The 21,879-nt window shown below is 38.1% G+C and overlaps 4 protein-coding genes across 4 annotated transcripts in view; 3 read left to right on the top strand and 1 right to left on the bottom strand.

The window, feature by feature from the left end:
* Positions 1 to 21,879, top strand: part of Hs6st (heparan sulfate 6-O-sulfotransferase) — a 94,162-nt gene that overhangs the window by 61,690 nt on the left and 10,593 nt on the right. The gene's annotated exons all lie outside the window — the stretch shown is intronic.
* LOC108659682 (uncharacterized) lies at positions 11,304 to 11,808 on the bottom strand. The gene is made up of 2 exons (XM_018112711.3): positions 11,660 to 11,808; positions 11,304 to 11,595 (listed from the first exon to the last, which is right to left on the bottom strand). Exons 1-2 carry the CDS (start codon positions 11,725 to 11,727, stop codon positions 11,397 to 11,399), a joined length of 267 nt encoding a protein of 88 aa, XP_017968200.1. The 5' UTR covers positions 11,728 to 11,808; the 3' UTR covers positions 11,304 to 11,396.
* LOC149092196 (chymotrypsin inhibitor) lies at positions 18,884 to 19,392 on the top strand. The gene is made up of 2 exons (XM_089256255.1): positions 18,884 to 19,092; positions 19,158 to 19,392. Exons 1-2 carry the CDS (start codon positions 19,032 to 19,034, stop codon positions 19,355 to 19,357), a joined length of 261 nt encoding a protein of 86 aa, XP_089112381.1. The 5' UTR covers positions 18,884 to 19,031; the 3' UTR covers positions 19,358 to 19,392.
* On the top strand, positions 19,455 to 19,904 carry LOC149092195 (uncharacterized). Its single transcript, XM_089256254.1, has 2 exons — positions 19,455 to 19,704; positions 19,776 to 19,904. The coding sequence occupies exons 1-2, from the start codon at positions 19,455 to 19,457 to the stop codon at positions 19,817 to 19,819; spliced, it is 294 nt and encodes a 97-aa protein (XP_089112380.1). The 3' UTR covers positions 19,820 to 19,904.

Here is a 21,879-nt window from a genome sequence, read left to right as displayed (position 1 = left end):
CATAGAAATAAACGCCGTTTCACAGCCAAAGGCAACTAAGCAGCGAAGCCAATGCAGAAGAAACAACTCGAGAGTGAGTGTGTGTGTGTGTGTGTGTGTGTGGAGGTGTGTTTATGGGTGAGTGTAGAGCATACAGTCAAGCAAAGCCTCAAAAGCCGGGCAGCAACACGCTGCAAATGCCTGATCCACTTGGCAAACCAAAACCCAATCCGAATGCCCCAGCGTCTAGTTGTCGTTGTTATTTTTTGGCGCTCAAGCGATTTACTTGTTTTCCTGTTTGTTTTTTTTTTTTTTTTCCCAGTATTTTTATAGTTTCTCTGTTTCATTTTTTTTCCCTCCATGCAGTGCTTTTAGTAGTTTTTGCGCATGTATTTTGTATTTGTATTCCCTTTGGCTGTGCCACATGACGTATGAGTAATGGCTTTGGCCGGAGCGCGCGCTGGCTTCGCTCCTGTTGTTGTTTATTTTGCGGTTGCATTGCTTTTGGGAGGTTTTGTTATGCCAAATTGGTTTGTTTAAATTGAATATACGATATATTCATGCGGTATATATTCATGCACTAAAAGTGTGTAAAATTGCTCTATTTGAATGCTCTTTAGCTAAGGATATATACTCTAGAGATTAAGTACATATAGACGGTTAACTTTGCAGTGGAAATTGTTCAATTGAGTATATGTGATGTAAGAGAGAAAAGAGAGAGATAGATATACTGTATTTCTACAGACCTAGACACGATCGAAATTCAAGTAAAGAGCGCAATCTATATGTTGACTAATACATTTTTAGCCAGACTTAAATTGAATAAAATATGTGTTGAATAATAAATTTATATAAATTTTTGAAAATTGTGAAAAACATAGAATTAATTTAGATAAATAGAAATCTGCTAAAGTGATCTGATTTTTGTTCAAATAACTTTCACTGCATATTATAGTCTAGCCACATCCTAAGCGCGCTTAGTCACCTAACTATATAATTCGATAATTGTTGTGGCTGCTCAGCCGAAGTCTAAATTCATTTTCTTTGCTATCACAAAAATTTCCTTTAATCAGACTGTGAGCGAAAGTCTCCACTGTAAATAACCCAAAGGCAAGCGCTGTGACTTAATCTGCCGCATAATTCGAATCCGCTGCACGACAAAGGACGCCAACAAAAAATTTTGTAAGCCTCAGACCTCGAGATACGAAAGCCGAAACGAATGCGCGAAAAACCACAAAGCTAAATTTGGAACTGGCAAAAAGTTTGGCTCAGCTACGCCTTTTCCTAGCAGGCAGCAGGCGGGCGCGCGGAAGGCGGCTGGCATCTGGATTTGGCGCTTATCCTGCAGCGCTACGCCCATTGTGAATTGGCGCCCACTTGCCGGCACGCCCACTCGTAGCTACTTCATATTTATATAATAACTTTATGTTTATGTTGTAGCTTTCTGAAGACTGTGCAATAAGAACAACAAAGGGATGCGAAAGACTTGCACAAGTTGTTGCCAAAACAAACCGTAGGGCAAGCAGTATCCGCACATACACGCAAACACACACACATACATATATATGGCGTAACAAAAGACGTGCGCGTTGGCTGACACGGCCGGCGTCTAAAGTTGATTTCTTAATGTTTGGCCAGAGCAACTGCTGCTGTTTGTCTTGGCGCAACAAAATGGCAGCAGTAACAGCAGCAAGAAGGATGTGGCAAACACACACACACATATCAACACACACAGATATACATTCTCAGTTCATCTCACACGCGTGTAAAGTCAAGTCTTAAAACTTCCAGTCAAAGGCAGCTCCGTCTGCTGCGAGCATTGGCACCAAACTTGCCCAAAGGCAATTTACACTGGTAGCTGTTTATTTTGAAACACTTGCCAGGACATCTCGCAGGGAGCAAGGATAACAAGCGCTGGCATAGACTGAGGCAAAAGCATTGCCAGTGAGCTAATATTTGCTGTACAAAGAGCCTGGGCTCGAAATGGCGCCGATATTTTTCCAGCGGATGCGGAAATGTGCATTATTTGATATTGCTCTATGTTTGCCATCAAACAGACGAGCTCTCACACACACACACACACATAGAACACATCTACTCACATGAAAACATGCTCGCTTTCATTAAATGTACTCAGAGTGAAGTGAGTGCCTTGTCAAGTACTCAATAGACATTGCAATAGACTTTCAGTCCAAACAGTTGTCAGCTCAAACTGAATTCAACTGAACTGAACTGAGACGAATGCTTAAATTAAAATTGAGCAATTCTATGACGAATGCTTGAATTTAAATGAAATTTAAAAGGAATTTTCTCTATGATGAAAATAAAACATATTTGTAATATTAAAACAATTATATGAACTTGAGTAACTTAAATGTTATTCAATGGTTATAATGTTATGGGGGTTTCTTATTGATTGATTGACAAGTATTACTTGTAGTATATTGCATGTCTATTTAAGTTAGCCTGCTGCCAGTTGCAAGTCACAACTCAAGCTGAGAGAATATAAATAGAAAGCCAAGCTGATTGATTGATTTGCAAGAGAAAGACTTTTAAATATTGCAAAGCTGTCAGCAGTCGCAACTGTCTTCATCATGTTAGATCAACCCTATGTTTTATTCCATGTATACCTTAATAATACCTGCGTCTAGGCTTACGTAGGCCACTCTAATCCAATTTTAGACCTTAATCAGTCAACCAAGTCACTTCTTTACAAATTGCCACAAAGCGTTTTACACAAGTTGCAGCCAATTAGTCGCAGCCGGCAGGAAGGGCTATAAGATAATATAAAGAACAACAAGTAAAAGAGGAAAGGGTCGCAGCGTCGACAGCTGAGCTGTAAAGATTTATATATATATATTAAGTTCCAGCTTCATATAACAAATTGCCCTAACACTAAGCGACTAAAACTAATTAAAAACCTAAACTTTTACCTGGCTCAGCTCAGCCCCGGAAAAACTATTGTAATAGAAAATGCACGCGTACAAATTCCGCCCAGCGTTCCCAAAGTGGCGGAAAGCCAACCCCAAAGGGTCCCAACTTTACAGACAGTGTAATTGTTCGGTGCGGCCAATTTTGAGCGTCAAGTTGTTCGTACAACAAAGTTGCTGCAATAATCCCAGTAAACAGCTAAACCAAACAAAATGCCAACTGCAAATGGAAAAAAAAAACAAAAACAAAAGGCATTCCCAAAAAACGGAAACTATCCAAAGTTTTTAATCAAACCAACGGCAAATCAGAATCCCTTGAACTTTGGACGCCCACTCACACACACGCACACACTCACACGGATACATAAACTCGCATTGTACACTGTACATTTAACACTGTCGCGACATTCACCAAATGGACTCCAAACATTCAGACAAACGCCCAGCGTGGCAAGCCAATTAAAATTTGCCGCCGGCTCACACGTCGTATGCGTAACGCTTGCTAGCCACAAAACGTTTTGGTGGCCTGGCTGTGTGGCATTTAGTGGAGCCGAGTTTATTAAAAATTCGCGAACTTTTAATTTAGCTCCCAGCCGCAGTACAGCCACATTTGGGGGCGTGGCCCGGCGGCGTGCTGTCATGCAAAGTGGAGAAAAAAAAAAAAAGTATATTTGTTTTTTTTTAGTAAAAATATTCAGGGTTTTGAACTATTATTTATGTTCCGTGCAAAATTCTGGGAACGTGAAGTGCGCAAAAAGTTTTCCTCAACTGCGAATGCTTCACATTTTCATTTAGGCACTCGGCCGTAGGGCTTGAGGCCGAAAAGTTTTATGCGCTTTTGAATATTAACGCGCTGCCATTCATTTTTTCTTATTGTACTGGAACTTTGTATTATTTATTTGCTGGTTGTTGAGATGAAGTCGGCTGCAGAACGCTACTTGGCTATCAAATTTCAAAGTCCGTCAAATGCAGAGCCACTCGACGAAAGTTTTTGCACAGCTTTTGGGCCCAGGAGTTTTGAAAAATACAAAAATAAATAACAACAGCAACAACAAAGTATACACATGAATGAGACTTGAACAAAAGTTTACGAAACAGCTATGCAAATTTAGTTGCTGGAAATATTGTTGTTGTTGGAGTGTTTTGACGCATATTGAGCTTGGATCGAATGGGTTACAGGCATGATATTATAAAGCCGGTCCATTTAGTGTTAGCTGCTCAAGGTACAGAAATCGGAAGAGCTAACGATTAAGTTGTTATAGGCGAAAAAAAAAAAACATTAAAGTTATATTTTAGGTTTGTATATATTTAGTTTTTTATTGTTTTATTTTTCTTTAGTTGCGAAAAAAGCAGGAAACTCAGTTATATTAAAAGATTTGCATTTAAATATCTGAGCCATTGTAATTAAATTCAATTAAATAGATCTATCTTGCATAATCTGATAAATGTATAGAAATAAGAATAATACATTTTTTTATAGTTAATAATATATAAATTAACCTTGATTTCAAGCTGAATTTTCATTAGATTGTTTCAAGCTATTCGAGGCTCTACTTAATAGTTAGTCATGCTAACATGGCTTATGTCCTTATTGGCCAAAAGATCCCATAACGGTTAATGGAGACAAAAGAGAATACGCAAACATGGTCACAGTCTTGCTCATTAATTAATCATTTTTGACAAGGCGTCGGCTCTGTCATCGGCTTACAGTAATCCATCAAAAGAAAAGCTCGTATTTTAATTACTTGTAATCACATGCGGTGCCGAGTGTTGTCTTTTTTTATGGAGTCGCAGCATATTGCATGGCATCATATATGGTTAATTAATATACCCTATAATAAATGGGAGTGGGTTGCAGGATAAAGGAACTCGCTTTGCCATAACTATATGTATGTGGATAAAATTTCGAAATTAGTTGGGTTACCAGAAAACTTGTTTCATCATTAATAATAATAATAATAATACCACACTATGTGACATCCTTTTATAGGGTATCCCTGTCTAGCATAAACTGTAGACTGTTGAGTTTATATATATTTTTTCACACTTTATATGAATTCCCATAGCTTATTATTATGACTTTCATTGGGATCGGCGACGCAGTGAGTGAGGGAGCCTGTGTGTGTACGTATGTGTGTGTGTGTGTGTGTGTGTGTGTGTGTGTGTGTGTGTGTGTCTGTGTTGTGTTGGCAATTGTCGCCGTAGTAGCTCATTTGCTGCCACCTTTTTCTTTTTTTGTCCTCCATTTGTGTTGTGCTTTCATTCATTCTTTTCTCTTCTCTGTTTTCTGTTCACTTTCGCTTTGGCTTACGGATTTACTTATTGGATTTGGGACTCTGTGCTGATACAGCACTGGGATTTGTTTGGTGCCTGTCTCAGTTTCAGTTCAACATATATAATTAGGTCTGTGGCCCTCGACATGCGCGTGTAGCATGTGGTTCGGTAAATGACTGTGGCTGACTCTTATGGCACCTGTCAGTAGCTGCTTTATGCAAATGCTGTTTCGGCTGGCAATGGCCGAGGCGTGGAGAAACAAACTACACACTTTGCAATTCCCTCCACATATTTATATGCATATTGATTCTGTGGTCCATTCCGTGGCTCAACATGTGTATGGGCCCCCGAGCTGTCTGTCTGTCATGATACGCATCATCAGCCAGACACCAGCACACCTAGCAACATGGCCCAGCCGTAGGGCAGCCCAAGCACGGTGCAAATTGTCAAGACATGCCGAGGACTCGGCAGTCAGGGCTGCTCCCAGGATGTGTGCAAATGGCAAATCCCAGCAAAGAGCAGACAAAGAAAAACATCTGAAAGCACGAAAATAAATTTGCATATTTTCGTTGTTGGTCCGTTTTCATGATGTCTTGCCTCGTGTTTTTGGCATCTTTGGCCTACCAATACCCCAGCTGATAATGCTGCCAAAGGACCTTTGGCTTTGCCTAATGACTAACAAATACATGTGCACTATGTTAGCAAATCAAGAACACTCCACATATCAATTATGAGCTGCTCGTTTTCGTATTTTTCCGAAAATGTATTTTATCCACAGAAAAAAATGTACCCAGCCTAAGTAGGCTTAAATATAATCCCATTGGCTTCGACTACAAGGAGCTCTGAAATTTGTTTTACATGGAAATTGAAGTTTATTTTGAGATACACGGGAATTCAACAGACTTTGCGGCAAAGAAAATGTCAAATGTGAAGAGCAGGTTGAGTTATTTGTTTGCCTCATTCAAGAAGATATTAGAAAAGAATTGCCAACGGCAAAAAATATTAGTGAAAAGAAAATATGTTAAATAAAAAAAATATATATTTATTATAATAAAATAAAATATATAAAAAAAAATAAAATTGAATTCTGTGTAATAACGATTAAAGTTAATTTAGATTCTGTGAATGTAGAAGTTATGGAATTCTAGCTGAAAACATGTCAAACGATGTTAGACAATTTCTATTTATGTGAAGTGGTAAAGCTAGAGTAGTACAGTCAATTAGTCACAGAATCTGAAACCCTGCTAGAAATATCTGCTGTCCTAGTTACATACATGTATGTATGTAAGTACGCAAGACGGGCACATTCTCAACCTCACTCTGTCTCTGTCTCTGTCTCTGTCTCTTTCTGTCTCCCGTCTCCTGATGACATTCAACAACATCCCATTTGCATTTACGTCTGCACTGCAGTCGTCAAGCCTGTTTTGTCAATCCCAACGTTTCTTCGTTTGACTGGGCTGGCAAATACCAAAGAGCTAATTGAAATTTAAAAACTGCCTCTTGCCAGCAAATATGCGTACCATGTCCGCATTCGGCTAGGGAGAAGCTCATCCAGCATCCAGAGCAATAAATCAAAAATCTGCTGCACTTGCAGAGCCATAAAAACGGGAGCTGGACCACAACTCATACTGTATTGTGCGGGGAATTTCAGATGGCGTAGAGAACAGTGTAGTGAGCAGCACAAAAGGACGACGCAGTGGTCACTTTTATTTTGGGCCTCTGGGACTTGGGGTCTGTGGCGCACGCAGCATACGAAATTGAATTTCAATAGCATCATCACAATAATTGTCAAGCCAACTCCTGCTGCATACTTGAAGGAGCCGGCGCACTGCACACTATTTGCCATAGGCTTGTTTGGTGCACCATTGTTATCTATATACCCTGTAGGCGTTGCTACTGTGGGGCATTACGAACTCACTGACATGGTTGTAATGGATCTTGAAGCAGAAGCTAGCTGAAAGTCTTACTGCCTAACACATTTACTGGGTATTCACAGAGACCCACCATACTGCAGCTGGCGCAAATTTGCTCTGCTCTGTTTTTCTTATTGTTGTCAGGCAACAACATGATGCCATTAACGCCCGCCAGCAGCGTTCAACAGCAACAACAACAACAGCAGCAATAGCAGCAACGACTGTCGATGCAGCAGTGTCCCTTGCCGTTGTCGCTGCGTTTCGCATACGTGTAAATCGTAAATATCCGGCACAAAGCGGGCTGAAAGCTATGGCAGGAGCAGCCACGGCCAACCAACCAACCTGCCTCAATGCAGCAATAACAAAAGCGGGAGAGAAGGACAGTAAGGGAGAGAAAGAGACAGAGAGAGAGAGAGGGAGAGAGTACAGCACTTGGCCAAAGCATACCGTATGCAGATACTCATATATGTATGTGTGTGTGTGTGTGGGTTTTGGTTTGGGTCGCTATCATTGCGGGGCAAACTTTATGGTGCATTCGCAATTGTGTCAACAGAAGAAATGCAAATTTTATGCGGCAATTGCGAACGGTAAAAGATTCACTTAAACATAAATCTTGCAGATGAGGGCATATGCCGTAACGGCACACGGTTAAAATTGAAAGAAAAATCAATGAAATTGGTTCATTTAAATGAGAGTGAGCAATTAGAAAACAAATATTTTAAGAAAATTTTTATATTACAAAAATGTGCATATTTTCATTTTATTTTATATATATTTGCCAAGCCTAACTGAACGAAAATCACAGCTTGAATTTCTGTGTCACTAGCTAACACATTTTGTAAATAAAAATGTTGACAATTTTATACAAATGTTTGGTAAAAATATGAAAATTAAATTTAATAAAATTGTTAAATTGGGAAAATGTGCATGAGCAACTAGAGACAAAATTGAATCTTGATACAGTGATGTGGAAAAGCAGTTTAACGAACCGAAACGATATGCAGAAAATTAGCTCGAGGTGAAAGGACAAATATTGACGGTTCTAAATATGTCGTAAATGACTAAGCCATCAAATCTTTCCTTGGAGCCCTGGTTTAATAAGTGATATCTTATCAAATCTTACAGAGTGCTCTTAAAGCTGTTTTGCATCATATTTTTACACGTTGCTTGGATTTAAAAATTGATCAAATGCCAGGTAAATGTCGTAACTGCGAATTGGAATGTTCTGTACGGTACAGCTCAGCGGATGCTGTGTCTGCTTATTGTCAACGGAGTTTTTATTTACACTACTGCTGCAGCGGTCGCTGCTGCTGCTGCTGCTGCTTTTGGTTTTCAAAGAACTTTCGTTTAACTTGATATTTTGGTAGCTTCTCTTTTCTGTGCGCATCCATTTCCATATTCGTCTCTTTTGGCTGATTTGATTGCGCTGCGCTTTGCTTGGCATTTCCATTACTTTCCTTCCTTTTGCTGCAATTTTATGCTTTATTATGACGCTGGTTTTGCATCGTACTCAAAATATTCATAAATATTTATGAGGCAGCAAACAAAAAGCGAGCTCTGATCTATTTACAACCCCGGGCAACCGCTCTAAGCGTTTGCAGCGCTTTGAAACGTCACAAGATCCCAGCCCATTGCCATGCCAAATGCAATCTGGCAAAGTGCATATAAACCAATCGACTGAGAAAACAATTAAAAACGCTTTAGCAAATACCAAATTTCTCGGTAGTAAAATTCATTAAAATGCAGTAAGCTTCACGTGTTGGAAAGCCACTTCCGAACTAGAGATGAACCAAATGTGCAATGACGGTGAAAATTTCAAGTCCAGATGAATTCGTTGCTGATGAATATGCAAAGTTATTCAATGTTCGTATTAATTGAAAACAACTTTTGCAGTTCAAGCGAAGTATATTAGATGCCTTAGCTGAAGTTGTTAGGGGAACAAATTAAATTCTTCTGAGGACTTTGCTCTTACCCTTTCGATTTGAGCGAAAGTGCTAAACGTGTATATCCTGTGAAACTATCGACATGCGCTCATCGCTGACACATCGTTTAAAATTGGCTAGCGTAAAACTGGTTTTGGTCGCAAATGAAACTCTGCAAACAATTTCAATTTCCCATTGCAACTGAGTGCTCAAAAGTGTGTATAGCCATAAGTGGATACGTGTGTATGTGTGTGCATGTATGTGTTCGTGTGGGAGGTACAATAAATGAAAAATGCTATATTTGGCACTTTGTTCTCCATATAAAAACATAGCTACAAACTGCAATTTTTACATATTTTTGTGCGCTATATGCAAGGAAAATATGCTTTGATTTCCAACTGAAAGCCAATCTGTGTTCTTGTGCCTATGTGCCCGAAAGTTCGGCAGTCAACATGCCAATTCGATTAGATGCAAACAGTTCTGTGCGGTCTACCGCAAAAACTTTGCGAATGACGAAATTGCTAAGTTATCAAATTAAAAAAAAAAAACTAAAAATCTGCAAACTTTCAATGCCAGAGCTGTAAAGTTTTTGACAAAAATTGAATCATTCAATATGAAATATAAATCAACTACGAAAGTAACATAAAAGGCAATTAGTCGTCTTAATATTTGTTATAAACTTTTGCCCAGCTCTTAAGTTTTTGCAAAAGTCGATGAAAAATATTTATTTTAAAATAAAGATTGAGCTCAGATTGAAGTTTTTATGGTACTCGTCGAAAAACATTTATATACGTTAACAATGCAGGCCGGCCACACGGCGTATGCATAATATGCCACACGCAGATACCATAATTTGTTGCATAGTTTCGAGGCGTGGCCCTCGGTCAGCCAGCTGACTCTTGAATTTGAAAAAAAAAAAAAAAAATAGTTCATCATTTTGCGCTTTTTGTTAGTTGAGTCTTATGACAGGGTTTCTGAAAATTCGGTACAGATGACAACGGCTGTCGGAAACATGACTTGTTTTTCTTGCTGTTGCCTTTTTTTCCTGCACTCCAGCAACAATAATAAATGGACTCGTTTTCACACACTTCATTTTGCAGGAGCAGTCTGTTGCCCGCTTTTGTTGCATGTTACACTGGATGGACTAGTCCAGCTATACCCTGCAGCAATGCAGTCTAGCGCTGTGATGGAGCTCTGGCGTTTGTTTGGTCAGAAAAAAAATGAGAATGAACTGTAATTGGCAAATGAGAATATTATAAATATTCTGAAATTTCAGCAAATCGTAATTTCAAGATTTATATTTAAAAAAAAAGCAAAGATCATTTTACATGTGCATATGCTAGAGTATCTCCACGTCGAATGCAGTCATGAACTGCAAATGGAAATATATTTCCGCTTGTTTTGCTGCTCTTCATTTTCCCTTGTGTTGCCTTCAGCATGTCAGCTCTCAACTTTTGCTCTGACTTTAATAAAGCCAGAAACTTAACGCTTACAATAACAATAACAATAAGTGAGCCATCAGAAAGTCGCTTTCCCACAGACCATCTTACGGCTATCTGGCAGCACAAACATAAATTTTGACTGCACAACCCTAACGCTTCGGCTGTAACCGTCTTATTTCATAAATTATTTCATATTTCATTTCCTTTGCGTGCCACAGAACCACAAAAAAAAGGAAGATATATACACTATATATACTCTTGTGTATTTATATAAATACATATGTATATATATAGATAGTGTATGGAAATGGGTTGCTTTTTGAATATCAACTGCTTTTCGTTGCTGCGATTCAACGTCCTAGCAAATATAATACCCACTGCAACTTCAATTTCCTTCGTCCGGGCATAGCTTCCAAATAAACTGGATAAGCAGTGTCACATATATATAGATACTATCATATATTTGGTTGGCTATGGCAGAGATTTCCAATAATATTATAATTATTTTGAATTTTTTTTTTTTTTCATGAGTCTATCAGTATTTTTTGCAATTTTTTTTTATTTTTATGTACTATTTATCTTCTTTTTTTTTTTTAATATATATTTAAATGCAATCGCAAATTGTTTAAATGACAATGATTCATCATTATGCCGACACTAAGTGCAGTACAGTACACTGATTAAATAAATGCATTTAGCTTGTTGAACAATATTTACATTGTTATCTGGCATCTATTACGCGTTCACTGAGCAGAGCGAAATGACTAATTATTTATATTAAAAGTACTCCATGTAAAATATCAACTACTACATAAATATATATAATTATTGATGAAATTGAAATGTTTTCTAATTCCAGGTATATTTGATGGAACAAACAGTTAATTAAGTTTAAGCAACAAAACTGTGAGTAATACTTGAATATAATACGGAATTTCACTCTTGGTTTATTGGCTCAAGTGTTCTACAGTATAGCCACGTATTGGGCTCCACAAAACAGATGCCGCCAGGTTTTTGTTGTCTGTATGCAGCTTTGACTGCCTCACTTATTTCCCTTGGTCTACCTCTGGGGTTGAAGTACCACAGATCATAGGTGGGATTGTAGCCCAGTCGAAACATTTCTGTTGAATTAAAACTGTGAAGTGAAAAAGTCACATGCTAAACATTCTTTTGCACAATCTCCTCAATTTGCTACTCACTCATAATTGGCTACCACCAGAGTGAAGAGCAGCGTAAGGGCCACAGCAATAAGTAAGGCACGAGTCATATTGGCCGCTCAACTGTTAGCTGTCACCTGTTCAACTTGCGCTGAGCAACTGAAAAATTATCAGACTGCAGTCTGCTTTTTATAGCCAACACTAAAAAAAAAAAAAATAAATAAATAAATAAAATAAAGCATTTGTCTTTATTTATTGTTTTTATTTATTTAAGATTTTGTTTGTCATTTATTTTATTTATTTTAGGGAAATTATTCCGTATATTTTTAGAATGACCAGAACTAGAATTTGATACCTGATGCAGAAGTTACAAAAATAAATATTAGTGAATAACTTTTTAATAACTACAATATTCGATTAAAGAGTGAATTTATTTTTGGACTAAATTCAGACTCTGCTTACCAGTTTAATTGCTACTCAAATTAAATTTGCCGACTGTCTGTGTAGACATAAGGAATGTCCTGAAGGCTCTTTCAGCTAATAAGCTGCGGTTGAGAGGTCAAACACCTGAATGTAACATTCTTAAGATTTGAAAATTAACTGTTTACTGCCCATGATTATTTTGATACTCAACGGAAATTAAATCAAGCTTGAGTTTCAAGTGTTATTAATCTCGAGCACACTTGAAGCATTATTTAAATATAATAAGAGCCTTTTGCTGCTAGTTTATAGGGTATTTAATAGCTTAGATTGCCAAGCAGCTGTGGGCTTTCATTGAATTATGTACTAATTGCTTCTGTCATGCAGTCTCATCGCATAGCCGAAGAGCATTTATATCCCTGTAAATAATAATATGATTATGTTTTCTATTTCATGAGCAATGAGGATACATTTTTCCACAAGCTTCTTAATTATATACATATATTAGATTATACATATATATATATATATATATATTCATATTATACATATATATTAATGCATCTTACACCGAGTCTCGTAGCATTCAGCTTTTGTCATGCAGGTGCCTTAATTCAAGTTTCAAATTTTGTTTTTGTCACATTCACTAGAAGAGTTGGCTCATATTTTCATATTATGATCAATATTATGATCAATATTTCCACAAGTTTTATTAATGCATCTTGCATCGAGTGTCGTAGCATTCAGCTTTTGTCATGTAGCTGAGTTAAGTACATCTTTGTAAATTTATATATGTATATATTTTATAGCGTTTCGGTTTTTATTGTAAATCACCGCACACCCCTATATCCACCCCTTGCCGCGAAGATTTATTGATTTATCAGTTCCTTCTAGGGCTCAGGGGATTTCGTAGTCGCGCAATCTCAATCTCTTTCTTACTTGTTACTGTATATTTATTTTTTTATTTTTATTAAAATTATTTTAAAGTAATTTTTACCAGTAAATAGATTGAAAATATAATGCATACAATTTGCGCTAATGACACACGACACGAAATGCGTTTTAAACATATATTTTCTAATACAGCGTTACATCAATTTCGTAGCCTTGCTGTTGCTTTTGACAACCTTATTCAGTGCGTCAATGTCGCAACGCCGATAAAAGGCGTAAAATAGATTGTTCACGAATAGCATTCAACAATAGAAACGGGCATTTTAAAGCTTTGCTACAGATGCGGGCGCATTTGTTTATGGCACGATAGTGCCAGGGAGTTTGAAGCGAGCTTGTGGGCCACACACACACACGCACACACACACACAATACAACTGTGGTCAAAGAGAGCACAAGAAAAGTTATTGGATAAACACTTGGCATAAACACATTATGAGGCAGCACAAAAAGGCGCCGCATAGTTGAGTAAATAAATAAACAGACAAACGGAGGCAAGTTAAACAAATAGCACGTGCGTATGAGTGTCTAAATATGAATGTGTGTGTGCGTGTGTGAGTGTGAGTGTGTGTGTATGCAATATGTATGTAACAATTGTTAGTCAACTAAAAACAGCAAAAACATAGTACGTGTAAAGACAATTGCTTGCATGCTTTTCACATTTTTCCTATATGTATATTTAGACATGGCCACATACAAATAAACGTAAATATATATATATATGGACATGTATGCATAGAAATTTGAGTATTTTGTGTCGTTCTTTATGTCATGATTTGTTGCGGCCTTGCATGCAATGGCATAATAAGCCACAGACACACGCCCACACTCTAGCGGCAGTCAACACTCATTCGCCTCGTTGCACGGACTTGCTGCACGACTCAACCCATTGTTGTGGCATATTGTTGCACATGTAAAGCAGCTGCAACAACAGTTGCAAACTGAGAACGTGTCTGGCATGCAACTATAACAACAACAGGACATTGTCTCTTCTGGGTGTATGTGTGTGCCTAAGAATTTTCCACTGTCGCTGGCAGCATAACAAATATGCATGGGGTTTCACAGGATTTAATTAAATTATTATTTAAGCACTGGCAGCAGCTGAAATTTCATACCAAGGCTCAATTAAGTTAGCCAACACTTTTGGCATTTACTTCAAGTGCTGCAGCCAAGCCGCAAAACACAACATGGCGTATGCGTAATGCGTTAAACGTCTTTCGGCTAGCTGGTGTGCCTAAGAAAACAAATCCCAGAGGGCCAACAAACAGCATTGGCGCAGCTCAAAAGATTAGTCGGCATTTGATTAAAGTGTGAACATTTACAAGAGAATGAGAAAAAGAAGAAGAAAAAGAAGAGACGGAAACAGAGTCCTGGACAAAAGCAGGCCCCAAAAACAAATCAAATCAGAAAGAGAAAAAAAAAACGAGCCAAAACAAAAGATAAATAAACCAAATCAAACAAAGGCAAAGCGAAAAATCATGCCCTCAGTCAGTTAGTCCAGCTAGGGTTTCTCTCGTCTATTTCTTTTTCGCTCCATTTCGAACCGAATTTTCTTCTTCGCTTACAACATAAAAGAACACATCAAGGAAATGACATTGTTGAAAAACATTTGACCATTTTTCCTGGCCTGTCACGCAAAATTGAATTGTATCCCAAAACTGAAATCTAACAACAAGAATACAAAAAGTCACATTTTTTTGCAGAAAAGATTCAAGTAGGCAGCAAAAAAGTTTTAAAATATTTTAAAACATAAATTTACATTTAAAGATTATCTCGGACATCATTTCTGACGAAGGGAAGAGACTTACCTGTCCAATTTCACAGATGAATACGAAAAGGACACCTAAGGCAGCCTGTGAAACGAGCCGAGTGGACTGCTTTGATTTCAGGGTATCTCTAGCCAGACAGACACGCCTTACATTAGATTTGATTTTTCGAAAAATTATTTCTAAATCTCTTCTAAACACCCTTGTCACTGTGCCTTATGACAGTTGGTCCAGCAGTCCGAGCACATGAACTAAGTGACTCAGCCGAAGCTCGGGGATTACCAAGCTATGATTTACTACGCTCAACTAACTAACAACAGGAAAAGTAAATGAAAAGTATTTCAAACAACTTTAAGTGGCCCAAGGACAAAAATAAATCACATTTCATTTCAGTTTACGCACCAACTTGAGTGCAATAAAAGCAAACGAGCATTAACCAAAACGAAAATATGAAAAAATATATAAATAAAGCAAAAGTTCGTTTAAGAACAAAATGGAAATTCTTTAAAAAAAATTCTGCCAAAAAGAAAAGAGTAAGAAAAAACAGCATCAGGTCGCGAACTCTTAAGTTTTTCAAACTCTTGGCAAGCCAAGGCTGTTAAATATGTATGTATATACATATATGTATATAGCATAGTCGGGAAAGCGTAATACTTTGCACATTTTTATGGCGCTGACTGAGAAACCTAACCGCTCAGCGCAGCGGTCTCCAATTATGTCACACGCCCCCACAGATCCCGTTGCGTACCCAGCCCAGTCCGCTCCCTGAATGCCCAACCACAACAATTTCTTACACCAGTTTACGAGCATGGCGAAGAATTTTTTGCCGTTAAAAAGCGCAATTAAAATGCTTTGGTGAGCGCACAGCAAAAAAAAAAAAAAAAAAAAAAAAAGAAAAAGTTAAAGATGCATAAAAATGCCACAGCAACTAAATAAAATCCTCGAATAATGCAACATTCATTTAATTTCGCCACTGCAACAATCTCGGCCAAATAAAAGCGAGTCTAGGACGAAGATGAGGAATGTGCAGCCATTGATTGGCTTTATCGTCGTTTTCAAGCCATTTCACTTCATTTGCTGCTTTGGCCACTTGCTGCTAAGCCGAAACAATGCCAAATGACGGCGCAATAAATGATAAATTCGGGGCGTTGGAAAGTTAAGGAGATTGAGAGTTAGCAAAGTCTTGGATAGAGCTGGAAGCGAGAAATCCGTGACACGAAATCTTGTCAAAAGTTTCAAGCGTTCAGAACAACGTCACAATTTTCACAAACTGTACTCAACACTGCAGATCTGTTGATATGTTACTCAACACTATATAAACAATAAATTTAGACTTCTTCGGCATGGAAATCGGAGTTATTAAATTAAACATATGTTTTTAAAAATATATATAATTTCATATTAAATTTTATTTATTTTAATTATTTTTCAATTTAATATATATTTTTTACTTAATACTCAAAAATATTGTTTGCAGCACGAAAACATCGTGTGTGTTGCTTGCGTGTCCTCGTGCCTTGTTTGGGCAGCGTTCGACATGCTTTTCATCTCTTAAGGCATAGAAAATAGAATCTTTGGGCCGTCATCAGCATTTGGTATCATTTATTGTGTTTCTTAACTAAGGGGGAGGGCGGTTGTTATCGCATGTTAACACTTCATAGGAAATGCGGCCTGGTCCTTGCGATGACCTTTATATAACTGTGTGGCCTCCCTATTGGCCCATTTGCACCCCGGGATGTGGGCAGGCCAATACGCTTAGTTAGACGTTGTCGTCCCTTCTCCTTTCTCACTCTCTGTCTCTGTCTCACTCTCTCTCTTCTTTAGCCAGAGTCTGCTCTACCCCACTCATCAAGCGCTTTGCGTGCAAAATGTCAGAATATATTTTAGTTGAATTTATGGTCAGTGACCAAAAGCGAGCGGATAGCTGAGGACTATTCAGCTCTTATAGGGGATTTGTCTATGTGTGTGTGTGTGCGTCTGATTGTGTGTGTCCGTGTTGTGTGTTATGTCTCTGCTTATTTTAGGGATTTACACGAGCGCTTATCACACACACACAGATTCTCACACTCACAATGTAGTCAGCCAATGTCTAAACTAAAAATATTATGCTACATTTCATTAATGTACACACACACACACGCACACATCTGTTAGTCGAATGCCCTACAGACACTTAAAATAGATGAGCTTTCAGCGTGGTGCTTTAAAAAATAATATATGTGTGCCTTGATCCTTTTTCTATTCCTCTTAAACCCTTCTAAGAACATGAGCAACTGTCAATGATTTAGGGCCTCGTATCAGACTCAATTCACAAAGTAAGACTTTCCATTTGATAAATGAAAAGGCAAACGCTTAGACGCACACACACACTCAGACTCACACACACAGAGAGAGAGACTCTTCCAGTTCGTAGAGCTAAATGAAAACATCAATAATCTGTGTGTAATCAAATTTATGTCTAGTACTTGACTCGAATGACTTGCAACTAGCCGCAGTTTGTCTAAGAATTGTCCTAATTAAATTCGCCTGATGGATTCTGTAACAGATTACAACAGTTATATCAAGTTTATTCAATTGTATTTTAGCAAATCAATTACTAGTGTATAGCTAAATATGTGGAACTCTTGACCTTAACCAGTCTTACTCAACTTCTTGAGACTCATAACCAGTGAATGATTTTATATACAAATAAAGTGAGAGATATAAATAAAGCACTCACCTTACAACACTTCAATTCCAATTCCAATGCCTCGTTCTAAGCTAAGAGCTGTTAGGGGCAACCGCTTTGATGCTGTCATAAACCATTTCTGTGGCTAGCAATTCAATGGCCAGACACAAAGCACAATACACATACAATCAGGCAAACGAAATGGCCATCCGTAAGGGACTATATATGTGTGTGTGTGACACATACACACACACACACACATGACGCCTGTCAGGTAAACAATAAAGCTGTAGGCAGGACTCGTACAATCACATAAAACACAATGCCCTCTATGTGGCTGACATGAGAAGGGAAATATAAAAATTACACAACACTACACACACACCCACCCACACACACACACACACACACAGAGGCACTCTGTGCTAGTGATAAATTACATTAGAGTGCTGCATTTTATTATCATTTAAACAAATACATGAAATTGTATGGACTGGATGGAAGGGTTCTGCTGCTGCATGAGAAGCACATTTTCGGCTGTAAATTTTTGTGTAAATTTTGTGCATAAAAGAGGCCGCTGCTTATGCGATTTGAACATGCCAATGCGATTATTACACGGCAAATGTGAATTATTTTCGGCTTTCAGTTTTCGCCTTGCTAAAAATGAAGAAAGAAAATGAAAATAAAGCCAACGTCACGCCATTAGCAGACGGCACATAAATATTTGATAGCACACTTTTGGGGTTGCGCATTTTGGGCCCACATTCCCTTTGTGTGGATCCCTAAATATGTGCATATACATATAGAAATATGTCCGCTATTATGGCAGCCAAATTGCTAGAATATGTATAATCAAGGCAGCACTTAAGTACAATACTTAACTATGCTTAGCTATTCATAAGTTTGAGCCGCAAGTCTAATGGATTATGCAGCCCTAATATAATTTTGGCTTCTAAGTTTCGTGTTTATGTTGACTTTAAGTAGACTGAAGCAGATAGTTAAAAATTATATGACTTTCGGAGATACAAGAGCTGTATTCATTCCTTAGACATTTCTCTCAGTGGAAATAAATATTAGCTTATGAATATAGGCTTTAAATTTAAAGGTCAATATAGACTATAATCACTAACTTGGAAATTTACACAAGATCCAAATAGTAATAAATATTTAGTATAAATTATTTTATAGATTTAAATATATCGATTCAGAGCTGTTTAGTACAATCTGTATCTGAAATCGTACATAAATATTTTATATGTATTATTTGATAGATATATTTTAGTTGCTTTTTCTATTTTCTTACTATTATAATCACTGCATATCTGGAAGTCAGGCATGCCCGCTTAGAGCACTCGTACTCTTGCTTAATAAGTTAGCCTCAAGTGCTCAATCGCTGAGATGAGTTAAGCGAAAGCGCAGCAGTTGCCTACCATTTGTATACCCTGTAAACAAGCCGGTATAAAGAGTAGCAGCAGAGCCAAAGTAAACTTGGCTAATTGCCATAACACACAATTCGCCGTGCTTAAAGGGCGTGAAGAGCGAGCGCTCCGTTAGCCGTAGTGCGCTGTGGGGCACAGTTTGCTGCTGTAGTGCTGTCGCATGCTGTTGCGTCATGTTGTTATTTGCATTTGCATCGCTGCTCAGCTCCTTGCTGGCAGCGCCACATGGCAAACGTACGTAAGCGTATAATCTGTGCAGGTGTGCGAGTGTAAGTGCGACAGTTTGGGATTTCTTGCAGCTTGTGGCGAGAACGAGGTGCTCGCCTGTCTGCCCTGCTCCGAGGAGAGCTGCTCGGTGCCGTATTACGCCGACAATCGCTGCTCCTACACCTGTAATCTGAACTGCGGCTGCAAGCCTGGCTACGTGCGCCACGATGAAACCAATCAGTGTGTGTCAATGTATGAGTGCGATCGACTGTTCGACTCGCATGCAAAATAGATTAACTCTATTAAACCGTGAGGCTTGACCGAAAATTTCTCGCCAGTTGTTTTTTTCTTGTTGAGGCTAAAAAAGAGTGTGGCAAACGTTTCCAGCCATGCGCGCAGTTCAGTTACCAATCTATTTCCTGCTCATTTTAAGCCTCTGTTCGGGCTTGCTCGCAGAGCAGTCAAAGGAGGCAGATGGGGATGATCCGGAAGGGCAGTCAGATCAGGAAGGTACAGAAGCTCAGACAAAAGAGGACACAGATGTCGAAGAGGCAGAAGTTAAGACTGCGGAGACTTCGGAGGATAACCAGAAACATTTTGATGAGGCGGCGGAAATTCTCGAGCTACGAAGAAAAATTCGTGAGTTTTTCAATGAAAATTCGACAAAACACAAAACTGGTAATTTTAAATATATATTTATATTTTAATAGTTTGCGAACGCGAAATCACCGGCGAAATATATTTGTGTTTCTGAAAAAAAGTTCAGAAAAAGGAATTTGATTTTATTTAATGCTGTCTCCAAAAATAAGCAATAAACAGAATTGTGTGTACGTCTACAATTTTTTTTTTTTTTTTTTTTTTATATTCTTCAATTTATTTTCGGCATTTGCGTAAAATTTTATGTGCCTGGTAGTACGTATTTTTCGAGAATATCCATTTACTCGCTGTTCTATTTCGTTTTCCTCTTTTATGGCCATTCAGCATCAAATCTTGAGCAAGAACATTTTCTTCCTTTACAAAAAGTTTTATTGTTTACTTTTTGGTGTGCTCGAAATTTACGAGTGTTGGCAGACATGTGTATGTGCTTGTGTGTGTGAGGGTACACACTAGAACTGCTGTTAGTCCTTGTGCTTTATGCGGCGCACAATCTTAAACCTTAAATCTGTGTGCTGCTCCTCTCGTAAATATTAATTTACTTAACTCAAACTTGCGGTTTTATTTGACTTTTGTTTTCGCTCTCCGCTGTTTTTTAGTAGCCTACTTTGCACATAGAAAGCAAATATTACGACTATTGTGAACGTAAACCAAATTGCTTATCTTATTTCCCACTTGCTGTCGTCGCCAACTGATTTTCATTTTGCTGCCTGCCGACCGGAGACTTGCTTGCGCTGCCTGCATATTTAGCACTTAAATTAATTGAAAATCTCGAGGCTGGCAAAGCAATGAAAATGTGATTTGCTGCTGCTTGTTGGATTAGTTACAGCACTAGAAATAATCATTCGCATGAAATATTAATGTAGACATTCGTATGTCGTTCGCACTGACAGTCGAATAAATACATTTATTTTGGGATATTAAATGACAGCATCAATTGATGGCAGCATATGTTAGCTACATCAGAAATCTCAGCTGACTTTGCTAAAAGAAAAAGCTCTATATGTAGTGCAATGCACGTCTAAAATATTTTCTTGAGCAAGAGTGTTGATGTTTTCTTATGTTCGTTGCATAATTAATGCGGATTCGGACAGAAGAAAAGAAATAAGGAAACGGTAGGAAAACCTAGTGTTTATTGGCTGTTGATGGGTAAATCAAAAATAAATATTTTATTTTCATTTTATACACATATTGTCCCCATTTGTAGTAATCAAGGAATAAAAGCAATTAAATATTTAATTCTAATTTCTAATTAATATTTAAAAGTGTCTTGCATAAATTATTGTATATTAAGTGCGAGAGACAAACTCCCATCTTATTAACTGTATGAAATTAAGCAGCATTGCCATGGCAAATATGGTTTATATAGATATACATATATCTTGAATCTGAGCGTGTCACGTCACGTCGCATCGTGTCACATATCCGACTTAAACATTTTCTATTTTAAGTGCGGCTCTGTGGGTGTTCTAAGCATTTAACAACGCAACGTAAATGCTCACACATGCGTGACACCAACACAATGCCATTTTATGTGTCTCTGTGTGTGTGTGTGTGTGAATGGGAATGTGTTGGGCGCGTGAACAGCGAACCAATTTGCCCACTAAATGATTACTATTATTATATTATTACGGAACGCTGCGGCCATTGCCTAAACTGCGGCGGAGGCTGGACATGTTGGGCGCTCTTAGTGGGTGGTGTTTGGTGGATTGGTGGGTTGCTGGGTTGGTTCGGTTTGCGGTGTGTGGTCATAGTGCACATAATTTTTTTATGCTTGCCTATAAAAAGCAATTAAATGGGCAGCAAAGTGCGAGCTATCTATCTAACACGGACGCACTCATGCTGCGGAAATGTTATTATATTCCGTGGAATGTGATGCGTAGCGCGAAATAAAATTAAATTACTCATTAGTGGTGGATTTGCGCTTCATTTTGGGCGGCCGAAAAATGCAGACAGTGTATATCATTTATTTTTGTATTCGTGTTCAGTTGATAAATGCCTGGGCGTAAATTAAATTGGCAAATAGAAACCACAGAAATTTGGCAAGCAAATAAATTGTGGATGGCACAAAGCTCTGACAAATGCAAAGCCACAGCACTCCCTCGGGCGCCAGTCCAGAAGTTTAGCCCGTTTTTCTAGCAGTTGGCTGATAATCGAATT

The sequence above is a fragment of the Drosophila navojoa genome, chromosome 2, assembly GCF_054131105.1.
Source record: "Drosophila navojoa isolate 15081-1374.11 chromosome 2, UAZ_NAV_1.0, whole genome shotgun sequence".
In the NCBI taxonomy this organism is placed as follows: Eukaryota; Metazoa; Arthropoda; class Insecta; order Diptera; family Drosophilidae; genus Drosophila; species Drosophila navojoa.
The sequence above is the reverse complement of the archived record's forward strand: the minus strand, read 5'-3'. Positions and strand labels throughout refer to the sequence as shown.

Excerpts from the sequence above, each read along its gene's own strand:
- LOC108659682 (XM_018112711.3), bottom strand. The coding sequence starts at position 11,727 with ATGACTCGTGCCTTACTTATTGCTGTGGCCCTTACGCTGCTCTTCACT. Across the intron at positions 11,596-11,659 it reads CTGGTGGTAGCCAATTATGA|TTTTAATTCAACAGAAATGT; the intron begins GTGAGTAGCAAA and ends TTCACTTCACAG.
- LOC149092196 (XM_089256255.1), top strand. The coding sequence starts at position 19,032 with ATGTTGTTATTTGCATTTGCATCGCTGCTCAGCTCCTTGCTGGCAGCG. Across the intron at positions 19,093-19,157 it reads GGCAGCGCCACATGGCAAAC|CTTGTGGCGAGAACGAGGTG; the intron begins GTACGTAAGCGT and ends GATTTCTTGCAG.
- LOC149092195 (XM_089256254.1), top strand. The coding sequence starts at position 19,455 with ATGCGCGCAGTTCAGTTACCAATCTATTTCCTGCTCATTTTAAGCCTC. Across the intron at positions 19,705-19,775 it reads CGAGCTACGAAGAAAAATTC|TTTGCGAACGCGAAATCACC; the intron begins GTGAGTTTTTCA and ends ATATTTTAATAG.